At 41.2% G+C, this 12,773-nt stretch overlaps 1 protein-coding gene across 1 annotated transcript; it reads right to left on the reverse strand.

The window, feature by feature from the left end:
- Positions 1–486: 486 nt before the first annotated feature.
- On the reverse strand, positions 487–2,905 carry LOC138884227 (uncharacterized). The gene is made up of 4 exons (XM_070165302.1): positions 2,032–2,905; positions 1,676–1,773; positions 1,069–1,442; positions 487–871 (listed from the first exon to the last, which is right to left on the reverse strand). The coding sequence occupies exons 1-4, from the start codon at positions 2,903–2,905 to the stop codon at positions 487–489; spliced, it is 1,731 nt and encodes a 576-aa protein (XP_070021403.1).
- Between the last annotated feature and the right edge of the window lie 9,868 nt (positions 2,906–12,773).

Consider the following 12,773-nt stretch of genomic DNA (forward strand, 5'->3'; position numbering starts at 1 on the left):
ATTTAATATTGCGGCACGACTCAACACGTTTTCAAGCGTCGGCCAAGTCTACCGAGGTCTTGTGACGTGCAATGTCACCACCCCAATTATGTTTTACTCTCTACCGATTTACCATGAAGGTACCACTTGAGCTCATATCACACAATTCCACCGCTCCATGAGGCCTCACACTTACCACAACAAAAGGACCTGCCTAACGAGGCTTAAGCTTTCCGGGGAAAAGCTTCAACTCGAATTAAACAAGAGAACTTCTTGACCTGGCTCAAACTCTCGATGTTGGACGTGCTTGTCATGCCAACTCTTGGTCTTTCCTTTATACAATTTGGCATTTTCATACGCGTGCAATCAAAACTCATCAAGCTCGTTGAGTTGTAGCAACCTCTTCTCACCGGCTAAGTCCATATCCATATTTAGCTTTTTAATCGCCCAATAGGCTTTGTGTTCAAGCTCGGCGGGCAAGTGGAACACCTTCTCATAAACCAACCTTTACGAAGAAGTACCTATGGGGGTCTTGTGTACAGTTTGATATGCCCATAATGCGTCGTCCAGCTTTCTGGCCCGGTCCTTCCTATTTCCACTTACTGTTTTCTCCAGAATCTGCTTCACCTCTCTGTTTGACACTTCCACTTGACCACTCGTTTGGGGGTGATAGGCGGTGGCAACCTTGTGCTTAACTCCATATTTTGCTAAAACATTATTCAATAATTTGTTACAAAAGTGAGTACCTCCGTCACTTATCAGCACCCTTGGAGTCCCAAAGCGTGTGAAGATGTGCTTCTTTACAAAGTTTACCACTACCTTTGCTTCATTAGTAGGAAGAGCAATGGCCTCTACCCATTTAGAAATATAGTCGACTACCACCAAAATGTACCTGTGACCATTAGAGTATGGGAACGGTCCCATGAAATCAATCCCCCCAAAATCAAAAAGCTCCACTGTCAGAATATTTTGCAAAGGCATCTCGTGCTTCTTCGTGATCGTTCCGGTTCTTTGGCACCTGTCATACTTTTTAACAAAGGCATGTGCATCCTTAAGCAATTTTAGTCAATACAAACCCGATTGAAGCACTTTTTGGGCAGTTCTGTCCCCACCATAGTGACCTCCATATAGAGAAGCATGACAATCATGCAATATTGCATTAAAAAAACTCCGATTACAATGTCACTCGTATCGCACAACAACTCAAATGGTTGTGCCCAATCCGGGACAATGATAATTGGTCCAATCACCAATTTTCCCTTCATCTCCTCAAATGCTTTCAAACATGCATCATCAAACTTGAAGGGGACATCTTTCTCAAGAATCTTGGAAAGGAGAAGAACTTTTGAAAAATCTTTAATACAACGACGATAAAAACCTGTATGGCCCAAGAAATTGCGAATGCCTTTGACGGACGTCGGTGGGGGCAATTTTTCAATCACCTCCACCTTTGATTTGTCCACCTGCAAACCAATTTTGGACACCTTGTTCCCCAAGACTATACCTTCACGTACCATGAAATGGCACTTTTCTCAGTTTAGCACCAAGTTCGTCTCTTAACACCTGGCAAGCACTTTATCAAGGTTCATTAAAATACTATCAAAAGAAAAATCATCCATGAGCACTTCTACAAATCTTTCAACCATGTCAGTAAAAATAGCCATCATACACCTTTGAAAAGTCGCAGGTGCATTACAGAGACCAAAGGGCATTCTCTTAAACACATACATGCCATAGAGGCACGTAAATGTAGTTTTCTCTTGTCCTCTGGGGCTATAGCAATCTGATTATACCCTGAATAACCATCTAGGAAACAATAGTGTTCCTAGATAGCTAATCTATCAAGCATTTGGTCAATAAATAGGATGGGAAAGTGGTCCTTTCGGGTGACATTGTTCAATTTTCTATAATCTATGCAAATTCTCCACCCAGTGACAGTTTTTATGGGAATAAAGTCATTATTTTCATTAACCACTACAGTCATCCCCCCGTTCTTAGGCATACATTGGACATGGCTTACCCATTTGCTATTAGAGATTGGAAATATAATACCTCCATCAAGCCACTTAATCACTTCTTTTATTACCACTTCTTTCATGATTAGATTTAGACGGTATTGTTGCTCTACACTTGGATTGTGCTTGTGCTCCATGAGGATTTTATGCATGCAGAAGGATGAACTAATGCCTCTAATGTCAGACATCGTCCATCCAATTGCTCGCTTGTGCTCACGCAGCACTCTTAATAGCTTTTCTTCCTGCAATTTAGACAAGTCAGAGGAAACAATAACAGTTAGAGTGTCAGAACCACCTAAATAGGCATATTGAAGGTGAGGGGGCAAGGGTTTAAGTTCTAATTTTGGAACTTCTTCAATCGACGGCTTTGGAGAAGGCCCATTTGACCTATTTAGGGGCTCAAATAGGTTTAATCCTTGCATGTAAGCACATGATGCATCTAGGATATGCATCATCTCCTCAACCTCATAATCAATCTCCAAGCTATCGAATAACATGAGTGCTTTCTCTAGAGAATTGTCTAGATATACACTAGTGTCAAGAAGTTGCTCATCCACCTCCACAACAGATATCATAGAGAGCTCCTCATAATTGCGGGGAAGTTGGATCGCCTTGTAGACATTAAAGACTGCTTCCTCGTTGTCCACCCTCATAATTATTTTTTCCTCTCTTACTTTTATAATCGCATCACCTGTAGCCAAGAGAGGTCGGCCAATTATGATCGGAACTTGTTTATCAGCTTCATAATCTAGGATAATAAAGTCTGGTGGGAAGATGAATTTCCCAATTTGCAGCAACAAATCTTCAATTACTCCTTCAAGGTACGCTATGGATCTATCAGCTAGTTGCAACATCACAATGGTTAGTCTTGGAGCTCCTACACCCAATTGTTCGAACAAGGACAAGGGCATTAGATTTATGCTCGCCCCCAAATCACAAAGAGCACGACCCACATTGATATTACCAATTTGCACAGGGATAGTGAAGCTGCCAGGTTCCTTAAGCTTTTGAGGAAGCTTGTTTTGGACCCATGAGGTTCACTCCTCCATAAGTGTGACTGTCTCAAATTCAGTCAATCTCCTCTTGTGAGCCACTATATCTTTTATGTACTTAGCATACTTTGGAATTTTGCGAAGCACATCTGCCAATGGAATATTCAATTGAACCTGATTAAACATAGAGAGAAATTTGTTGAACATGCGATCATCATTCTTCTTCTACAATCTTTGGGGGAAATGTGGTGGTGGCCTTGCAACATTCACTGGTTCTAAACTTGCATCATCTTTCTTTGACTCATGTGTTGCCTAAGGAATCAATTCCCCTTCAAGTATAGGCTTTTCCTTTCTCTTCTTTGGCACTTTTTCTAATTCCCGCCCGTTTTTGTGTGTAACTGTATTAACTTGAGGGTTCTTCTCTGTATCACTAGGAAGAGTGCCTGCGGGCCTAGTATTTTGATTTGCTGCTAACTACCCCATTTGCCTCTCAAGATTTTTGAAATCGGTCCTGACCTGTTGATTTTCATGTAACAACTTCTTCAACAAGTCATCCGTACTCTTTTCTATTTGCTGGGGTGGCTTCTAAGGTTGATTGAAATTTTCTTGGGGCCTAAAGCGATTCTGATTCCGCTGATTTCCACCCCATGAGAAATTAGGATGATTCTTCCAATTTGGATTGTAAGTCTTACCATATTGTGCATGCTAGTTCATCGGACCCCTGCTCTGTTGCCCCATATAGTAAATAGATTCAGGATTCGTGGGGCACATGTCACTCATATGACTATCACCACATAATTCACAGCAAGTAGACATATGTTGTACATGTTGTGTTTGATGCATTGTCATTCTATTAATCTAATTTGCCAATTTTTCTATATCTACTCTCATGGCTGAGAAGTCATCAAGCTTAATTACACTGGCTTCTTTCTATTTAATTGCTCTTCGTGATTCCTCATATCCTTGCCAATTATGATCATTAGCAGTGAAGTTATTTAGCAGGAGTTGGATTTCACTATACGACCTTGCCATGCAACTACCCCCACAAGTTGAATCCAGATTCATCTTTGATGTCTCGCCTAGCCCATCAACAAAAGTATGACCCAACACCTTATCAGTCTGATAATGATGCAGGAAGTCTTTGAGTAGCTTCTTGTATCTTTCCCAAGCTTGACAAAGAGTCTCACCATTTAGTTGTTGGAACCCAAGAGTCTAGCTCCTCAGCAACTTTGTCTTCTTACTGGGAAAAAACTTGATTAAGAATTTCCTTGCCAAATCATCCTAAGTGTGGATAGAGTTCGCGAGCTCATTTTTCAACCATTCCTTAGCCTCCCTAGTAGTAAAAAGGGAAACAATGTCAACCTGACATAGTCCTTGGAAACGTTCAAATAATTGTAAGTGTCCGTAATTTCTAGGAAATTCTGAATGTGCCTCTGCGGGTCTTATGAGATAGACCCATATATTTCCCTATGGATTGAATCAGCTGTACCATATACTATTTGAGTTCAAAATGCCCCATGATGTCAGGCTTCACAATAGCCTAAGTCATATTAGCAAGATTGGGCCTTGTGAATTCTATCACCGGGCGCTCTTCATTACTGCCATCTCTATTGGCTATGGTTGAATTACGATGACCAACTCTCTTTCAATTCTAGTTCTAGCTTCGACTTCCCTCCTCACTCTTTGAAGTGTTCATTCAATTTCTGGATCAAAAGGAACGAGGTTGTTTGTACTTCTACTCCTCCGCATTCAAGAGAAGAACCTGCGTTAACGCAAACAAGGCAAACTAAAAATTAAAACTTGAACAAATAACTAATAAAAGCTTAACTCAATCAAGTAGATAATTTCTAAGTCCCCGACAACGACGCCAAAAACTTGTTGCGACCAAACACACTCACGCAAATATATACGGTCGTCAAGTAATAGAGTAGTGAGTAAAGTATCGTTACCACGAAGATTTATGATTAACTTTTGACTGATTCAAACTCAAATAACTTATCGATTCAAGACATTTCTCACAAAATATGGAATTGACTAATTTACTACCTAAAATAACTATCAAGCAACGAAATAAATAGAAATCAATCAATCACAGCACTTAAGTAATTTTGGATAACAATCAGTAGGAGAGGATATTACAGGGTCACGGGCCAGGTAACGATCATGTTGCGTTCTTGGCTTAAAATGACTAATTGTTTTATCTGGATTATTGATTGACAGGGTTAATATTACTCATAATAATCTGTCGAGTTCTTACTTGCCTATTCAAGCTAACTTAATGCCTATATGTCTATGGAATTAAGATTAACAAGAATGCATTTATAATTCCTCTATTTCAACCAACCAAGACAATTAGGTATATGTTTATCCTAATTGCGAATCTGTTCCCCGATGCCCAAGTTCAGGAACTTGCTCTATTTAATTCTATACGCAATCTAGAATTCCCACTTTTGAGTTCAACTCTAGATTCGTAGATAATATTTCACTGTTAGCTACTCAGCATAATAAGTAAAAATAGAATTAAATAAATAATCCAGTCTAATAAACTCAAACTTGTCAAATTAAACTTCAAACATCACATTCATGTAGCACCCATGACCCCAGAATATTAGGGTTCTTAGACACTCATGTTCGTAGTAATAATTTTTCAAGTATTTTGCATAAATTAATTACAAAGAAAAGATGAAGGAATGAAGAACTCGATGATTTTCTCCTACAAACGTTGTTCCACGTGCTGTTCTTGCCTCCAAATAATGTTCCTAAAGTGTTCTCCCCTTTTTCTGCTTTGGCCCCAGTCTCACAAAGTGACCCTCGCCTCGCTGTCCGGGGCTTTTCTGGTTTCTTCTGCTCCTGTCCCGGTCTTGCAAAGTGACCCTTGCTTCGCTGTCCGGGACCTGGGCACCAAACTTATACTTTCTCCAGATTCTTCCTTGTTTTACTTCACTTTGCATGAAAACTTTCCAAATCACTTCCAATTAACTCCTACACATATAAATAACATTATTAAACTCGAGTCACAAATATTCACATACAAATTAACAAAATCGAGGTATAATGCAAGGTAAATTACATACAAAAATATGAATTTCTAGCCAAACATCACCGGGCAGAGGGCGTCGGCTATATCACACATCTAGGAATTAGGAAAAACTCTATTTTTATGGCCCTAAAATGCCAAAAACACGAGTAACGACATGGAGAGATAGCGACTATTGTTCCTTAGGTTGTTTTTGATTGCAAGGCAAAACTTTTTGCGATCCGGGTCTGGTCTCCTGGGGCCATGCAGAAGGTGTGGGCTATTGCTTACCAATATTTGGGAATCAGACAGAATTCCGATTTTGTGGCCCTTAAACACCAAAAAATAAAAAAGGATCATGGCGAGGCAGTGACTATTGTTCCGTTGGTCGTTTTTGATGGGCTGGAAAAGTTTTTGGCGATTCGGGTCGTGTCACCCGAACCCATGCAGAAGGCGAGGGCAATATCACACGAAAATTGAGTAATTAGATGGAGTTCCCGTTTTATGGTCCTAAAACGCCAAAAAAGAGTAACGCCCATGGTGAGCCGATGGCTATTGTTACTTAGGCCATTTTTGATGGGCCGACAAAATTTTAGGCTACCGGGTCTGGCCGCCCGGGCCCATGCAGAAGGCGTGGGCTATAGCACACGAAAATCTGGGAATCAGGCAATATTCCAGTTTTATGGCCCTAAAGCGCAAAAACGAGTAACAGTCATGGCGAGGTGATGACTATTGTTCCTTATGTCATTGTTGATGGGCCGTCAAAATTTTAGGTGATCATGGTCTGGTCGCCCCGCCCCCCATGCAGAAGGTGTGGGCTATAACACACGAAAATCTAGGAATTGGACGGAATTCTAGTTTTATGGACCAATAACGCCAAAAAATGAGGAACGATCATGATAAGGCGGTGACTACGGTTTCTTAGATCAATTTTAATGGTCTGAAATATTTTTAGGCGATCCGGGTCCGATCGCCCTGGCCCATGTACAAGACGTGGGGTGTAGCACAAAAAATCTAGGAATCGGGTGAAATTTCAATTTTATGGTCCTAAAACGTCAAAAAATGAGTAATGGTTATGATGAGGAAGTGACTAGTGTTCCTTAGGTCGTTTTTGATGGGCCGGCTAAATTATAAGTGATTCGTGTCCTGTCGCTTGGGATAATGCAAAAGGAGTGTGCTATAGCACACGAAGCTCTGGGAATCAGGCGGAATTCTAATTTTATAGCCCTGAAATGCCAAAATATGAGCATTGTTCATGGCGAGGCAATCAATATTGTTCCTTAGGTTATTTTTTATGGGCCGTAAAGTTTTAGGCAATCCAGGTCCGGTGGCCCGGCTCATGTAGAAGGCGTGGGCTATAGCACGCAAAAATCTCGAAATCGGGTGGAGTTTAATTTTTATGGCCCTAAAATGCTAAAAATGAGTAACAGTCATGGAGAGGCGGTGACTATTGTTCCTTAGGCCGTTTTTGATGGGCCAGCAACATTTTAGGCAATCTAGGTCTGGTCATCTGGGCCCACATAGAAGGCATAGGTATAGCACACAAAAATTTTAAAATCGAGCGGAATTCTAATTTTATGGACCTAAAATGCCAAAATATGAGAACGGTCATGGCAAGACAATGACTATTATTCCTTAGGTCCTTTTTGATGGGCCGGAAAAAAATTTAGATGATCTAAGTCCGGTCGCCCGAGCCCTCATACAGAAGGCATGAAAGCACACGAAAATCTGAAAATCGAGCAAATTCTAGTTTTATGCACCAATAACGCCAAAAAATGAGGAATAGTCATGGCAAGGAGGTGTCTACAGTTCCTTAGATGAATTTTATGGTCCGAATTTTTTTTAGGTGATCCAGGTTCGGTCGCCGGGCCCATGCACAAGGCATGGACTATAGCACAAGAAAATCTTGGAATTAGGTGAAATTTCAATTTTATGACCCTAAAATGCCAAAAAAGAGTAATGGTTATGACGAGGTAGTGACTATTTTTCCTTAGGTCATTTTTGATGGACCGGCTAAATTTTAGGCGATTCGGGTCCTGTCGCTTGGGCTCATGCAGAAGGCGACGAAAATCAAGGAATCAGGCAAAATTCCATTTTATGGCCATAAAACTCCAAAAAATGATTAACAGTCATGGCGAGACAGTGACTATTGTTCCTCACATCATTATTGACAGCCGGCAAAATTTTAGGCGATTCAAGGTACGGTGGCCGGGGCCCATGCAGAAGGCGTGGGCTATATAACACACGAAAATCGCAAGCGAAGCAAAATTCCAATTTTCTAGCTCAAAAATGCCAATAACAAATAAGGGTCATGACGAGGTGGTGACTATTATTCCTTATGTATTTTTGATGGCCTGAATTTTTTTTTGGCTCTCCAGGTTCGGTCGCCCGGGCCTATGCAGAAGGTGTGGGCTATAGCACACCAAGATCTGGTAAACGGGCGAAATTCCAGTTTTATGTCCCTAATACACCAAACAAGTAGTAACGATCGTGCCGAGGTGGTGTCTACTGTTCCTTAGGTCATTTTTGATGGGCCGACAAAATTTAAGGCTATCGGGGTCCTATCGCCTAGGACCCCATGCAGAAAGCGTAGTCTATAGCACGCAACAATTTGGGAATCAGGCGAAATTCTAGTTTTATGAACCTGTAATGCCAAAAATTGAGGAACAGTCATGGCAAGGTGGTGATGACGATTCCTTAGATATTTGTTTATCATCCAAAATTTTTTAGGCAATCCGGGTCTGGTTGTCGGGGCTCATGCACAGGGCGTGGGCTATAGCACACGAAAATCTAGGAATCGGGCGAAATTTTAATTTTATAGCCCTAAAACGCTAAAAAATGAGTAATGGTCATGAGAGAAAGTGACTATTGTTCCTAGGTCTTTTATGATGCGCTAGATAAATTTTAGATGATTAGGTTCCGGCCGCCCGGCCAGGCAGAAGGAGTCGGCGGTAGCACACGAAAATCTTGGAATTAGGCGAAATTCTAGTTTAATGGCCTAAAACGTCAAAAAATGAATAATGGTCATGGAGAGGCAGTGGTTATTGTTACTTAGATTGTTTTTGATGGTCCTGCAAAATTTTAGGTGATTCGGGTCCAGTCGCCTGGGTCCACGCAGAAGGCATGTGCTATAGCACACGAAAATCTGGGAATCGGGTGTTATTCTAGTTTAAGGCCCTAAAATGCCAAAAAAATAAGTAATGATCATGGCGAGGTGGAAACTATTGTTTCTTAGGTAGATTTTGATGGGCCGATAAATTTTTAGGTGATCCGCGTTCAGTTCCCTTGGCTCAGGCAGAAGGCGTGGGCAGTAGCACACAAATATTTGGGAATCAGGCAAAATTCTAATTTTATGGCCCTAAAATATCAAAAAATGAGTAACAATCATGGAGATGTGGTGACTATTGTTCTTTAGGTCATTTTTGATATTCCAACCAAATTTTAGGCGATCCGAGTCCATTTGCATAGGCCCATATTGAAGGCGTGGGCTATAGCATATGAAAATATGGAAATCGGGTGGAATTCTAATTTTATGGCCCTAATATACTAAAATATGAGGAACGGTCATGGCGAGGCAATGACTATTGTTCCTTATAATTTTTGATGGATGGAAAATTTTTAGGCGATCCTGGTCCGGTCGCTCGAGCCCATGCTGAAAGCGTAGGTTATAGCACACGAATATTTAGAAATCGGGCGGAATTTCAATTTTATGGCCCTAACATGCTAAAAAAGAGTAATGGTCATGACGAGGCAGTGACTAATGTTCCATAGGTTGTTTTTGATGAGATAGCAAAATTTTAGGTGATCTGGGTCCGGATCATCCAGACCCACGCAGAAGGCGTGGGCTATAACACACAAAAATCTAGGAATCAGGTGAAATTTCAGTTTTATGGCCTAAAATGCCAAAAATGAGTAACGGTAATGGTTAAGCGGTGACTATTGTTACTTAGGTCATTTTCAACAGGCCGACAAAATTTTAGGTAATCCGGTTTCGGTCGCTCGGACCAAGTAGAAGGTGTGGGCTATAATGCACAAAAATCTGAAAATCGGGCAGAATTCTAGTTTTATGGCTCTAAAACATGAAAAAATTAGGAACGGTCATGGCGAGGCGGTGACTATTATTCCTTAGGTAATTTTTGAAGAGACGAAATTTGTTTAAGTGATCCAGGTTTGGTTTCCCGGGCCCATACAGAAGGCTTGAGCTATATCACACGATCGGACGGAATTCCAGTTTTATGGCCCTAAAACGCGTAAAAATGAGGAACGGTCATGGAGACGCAATGAATTTTGTTCCTTCGGTCGTTTTTGATTGTTTGAAAAAGTTTATACTGATCCAGGTAACGGTTGTCCAAGCATATGCAGAAGGCGTGGGCTAAGCCCACAAAAATTTGGGAATCAGTTGGAATTCTAGTTTTATGGCCATAAAAAGGCCAAAAAATGAGGAATGGTCATGCCGAGGTGGTGACTATTGTTCTTTAGGTCGTTTTTGATGCGCCGAAATTTTTTTAGGCGATCCATGTCTGGTCGCCCGGGCCCATGCACAAGGCTCGCTATAGCACATGAAAATTTGAGAGTTAGACGAAATTTTAGTTTTATGACCCTAAAATGCCAAAAAACGAGTAACAGTCATAGCGAGGTGGCGACAATTGTTCCTTCAATCATTTTTGATGGGCCGGTAAATATTTTTTTATTCGTGTCGGGTTGCCTAGGCCCATACAGAAGGCGTGGGCTATAACATACAAAAATTTGAGAATCATGCGGAATTCCAGTTTGATGGTCCTGAAACGCCAAAAACGAGGAACGGTCATAAAGAGATTGTGACTATTGTTCCTTAGGTTATTTTTTATGAGTTGACAAAATTTTAGGCGATCCCGGTCGCCCAATCCCATGTAGAAGGCGTGAGTTATAACACCCCAAAAAAAGGGAATAGGGCGAATTTCAAGTGTTATGGACATAAAATTCCAAAAAACTAGTAAAGATCATGCCGAAGCGGTGACTATTATTCCTTAAGTCATTTTTGATGAGATGGAAAAATGTTAGGCGATGTGAGTCTCGTCGCCTGGGCCCATGCAGAAGGCCTGGGCTATAACACACACAAATCTAGGAATTAGACGGAATTCAAATTTTATGGCCTTAAAATGCCAAAAAACAAGGAACGGTCATAGCGATGCGGTCACTATTACTCTTTAGGTCTTTTTTGATGGCTCAGAAAAATATAAGGCGATTCAGGATCGCTCGCTCGAGCCCATGCATAGGGCGTGGGCTATAGCAAAAGAAAATTTGGTAATCGGGCGGAATTCTGATTTTGTGGCCCTAAAATGACAAAAAACGTATAACGGTCATGGAGAGTCGGTGACTATTGTTCCTTAGGTCATTTTTGATAGTCCAACAAAATTCTAGGCGATCCGGGTCCAGTCGCCCGGGCACATGTAAAAGGAGTGGGCCATAGCACACGAAAATTTGAAAATCGGACGGGATTCCAGATTTATGACCCTAAAACGTCAAAATACGAGTAATGATCATAGCAAGACAGTGATTATTGTTTCTTAGGTCATTTTTGATGCGCCGACGAAATTTTAGGCGATCCAGGTTAGGTAATCCTGCCCCATGTAGAAGGTGTGGGCTATAACTCACGAAAACCTAAGAATCAGGTAGAATTCAATGTTTATGGCCCTAAAACGCCAAAAAATGAGTAACGGTCATGGCGAGGCGATGACAATTGTTCCTTAGATCATTTTTAATGGGAAGACAAAATTTTAGGCGATCCAGGTCCGTGGCGTGGGTTATATCACGCGAAAATCATTAGGAATCTGGCAGAATTCCAATTTTAAAGCCTAAAAATGCCAAAAAATAAGGAACGGTCATGGTGAGGCAGTGACTACTGTTCCTCAGATCATCTTTAATGGGCCGGCAAAATGATAGGCTTTTCGGGTCCGGTTGCCCGGGCCCAAAAAATGAGCACACAAAATCTGGAAATTAGACGAAATCCAATTTTATGACCCTAAAATGCCAAAAAATGAGTAACGGTCATGGCGAGTCGATGACTATTGTTCCATAGGTCATTTTTGATGGGCCGAAAAGTTTTTAGGCGATCCGTGTCTCGGTCGTCCGGGCCCATGCATAAGGCTTGGGCTATAGCATATGAAAAATTGAGAATCAGACGGAATTCTAATTTTATGGTCCTAAAACGCCAAAAAACGAGGAACGATCATGGCAAGGTGGTGACTATTGTTTCTTAAGTAACTTTTGATGGGCCGGAAAAATTTAGGCGATCCATGTCTGGTCGCCCGGGCCCATGCAGAAGGCATGGGATATAGCATGCTAAAATATTTTAATTGGGCTGAATTCTAGTTTTATGGCCCTAATATGCCAAAAAACTTGTAACAGTCATGGAAAGTTGCTGACTATTGTTTCTTAGATAATTTTTGATGGGCTGACAAAATTTTAGGCGATGCGGGTCCGATTTTCGTGGCCCATGCAGAAGCAGTGTGCTTTGGACACAAAAATATAGGAATTGAGCGAAATTCCGATTTTATGGACCTAAAATGCCAAAAATCGAGTAACGGTTATGGCAAGGCCATGACTATTGTTCTTTAGGTCATTTTTTATGGGCCGACAAAATTAAGCCGATCCGGGTTCGGTCGCCCTGACCCATGCAGAAGGCGTGGACTATAGCAAATGAAAATTTGAGAATCGGGCGGAAGTCCTACTTTATGGCCCTAAAACGCGAAAAAATGAGTAATGGTCATGGCGAGGTAGTGACTATTTTTC

The sequence above is a fragment of the Nicotiana sylvestris genome, chromosome 12, assembly GCF_000393655.2.
Source record: "Nicotiana sylvestris chromosome 12, ASM39365v2, whole genome shotgun sequence".
Taxonomy (NCBI): Eukaryota; Viridiplantae; Streptophyta; class Magnoliopsida; order Solanales; family Solanaceae; genus Nicotiana; species Nicotiana sylvestris.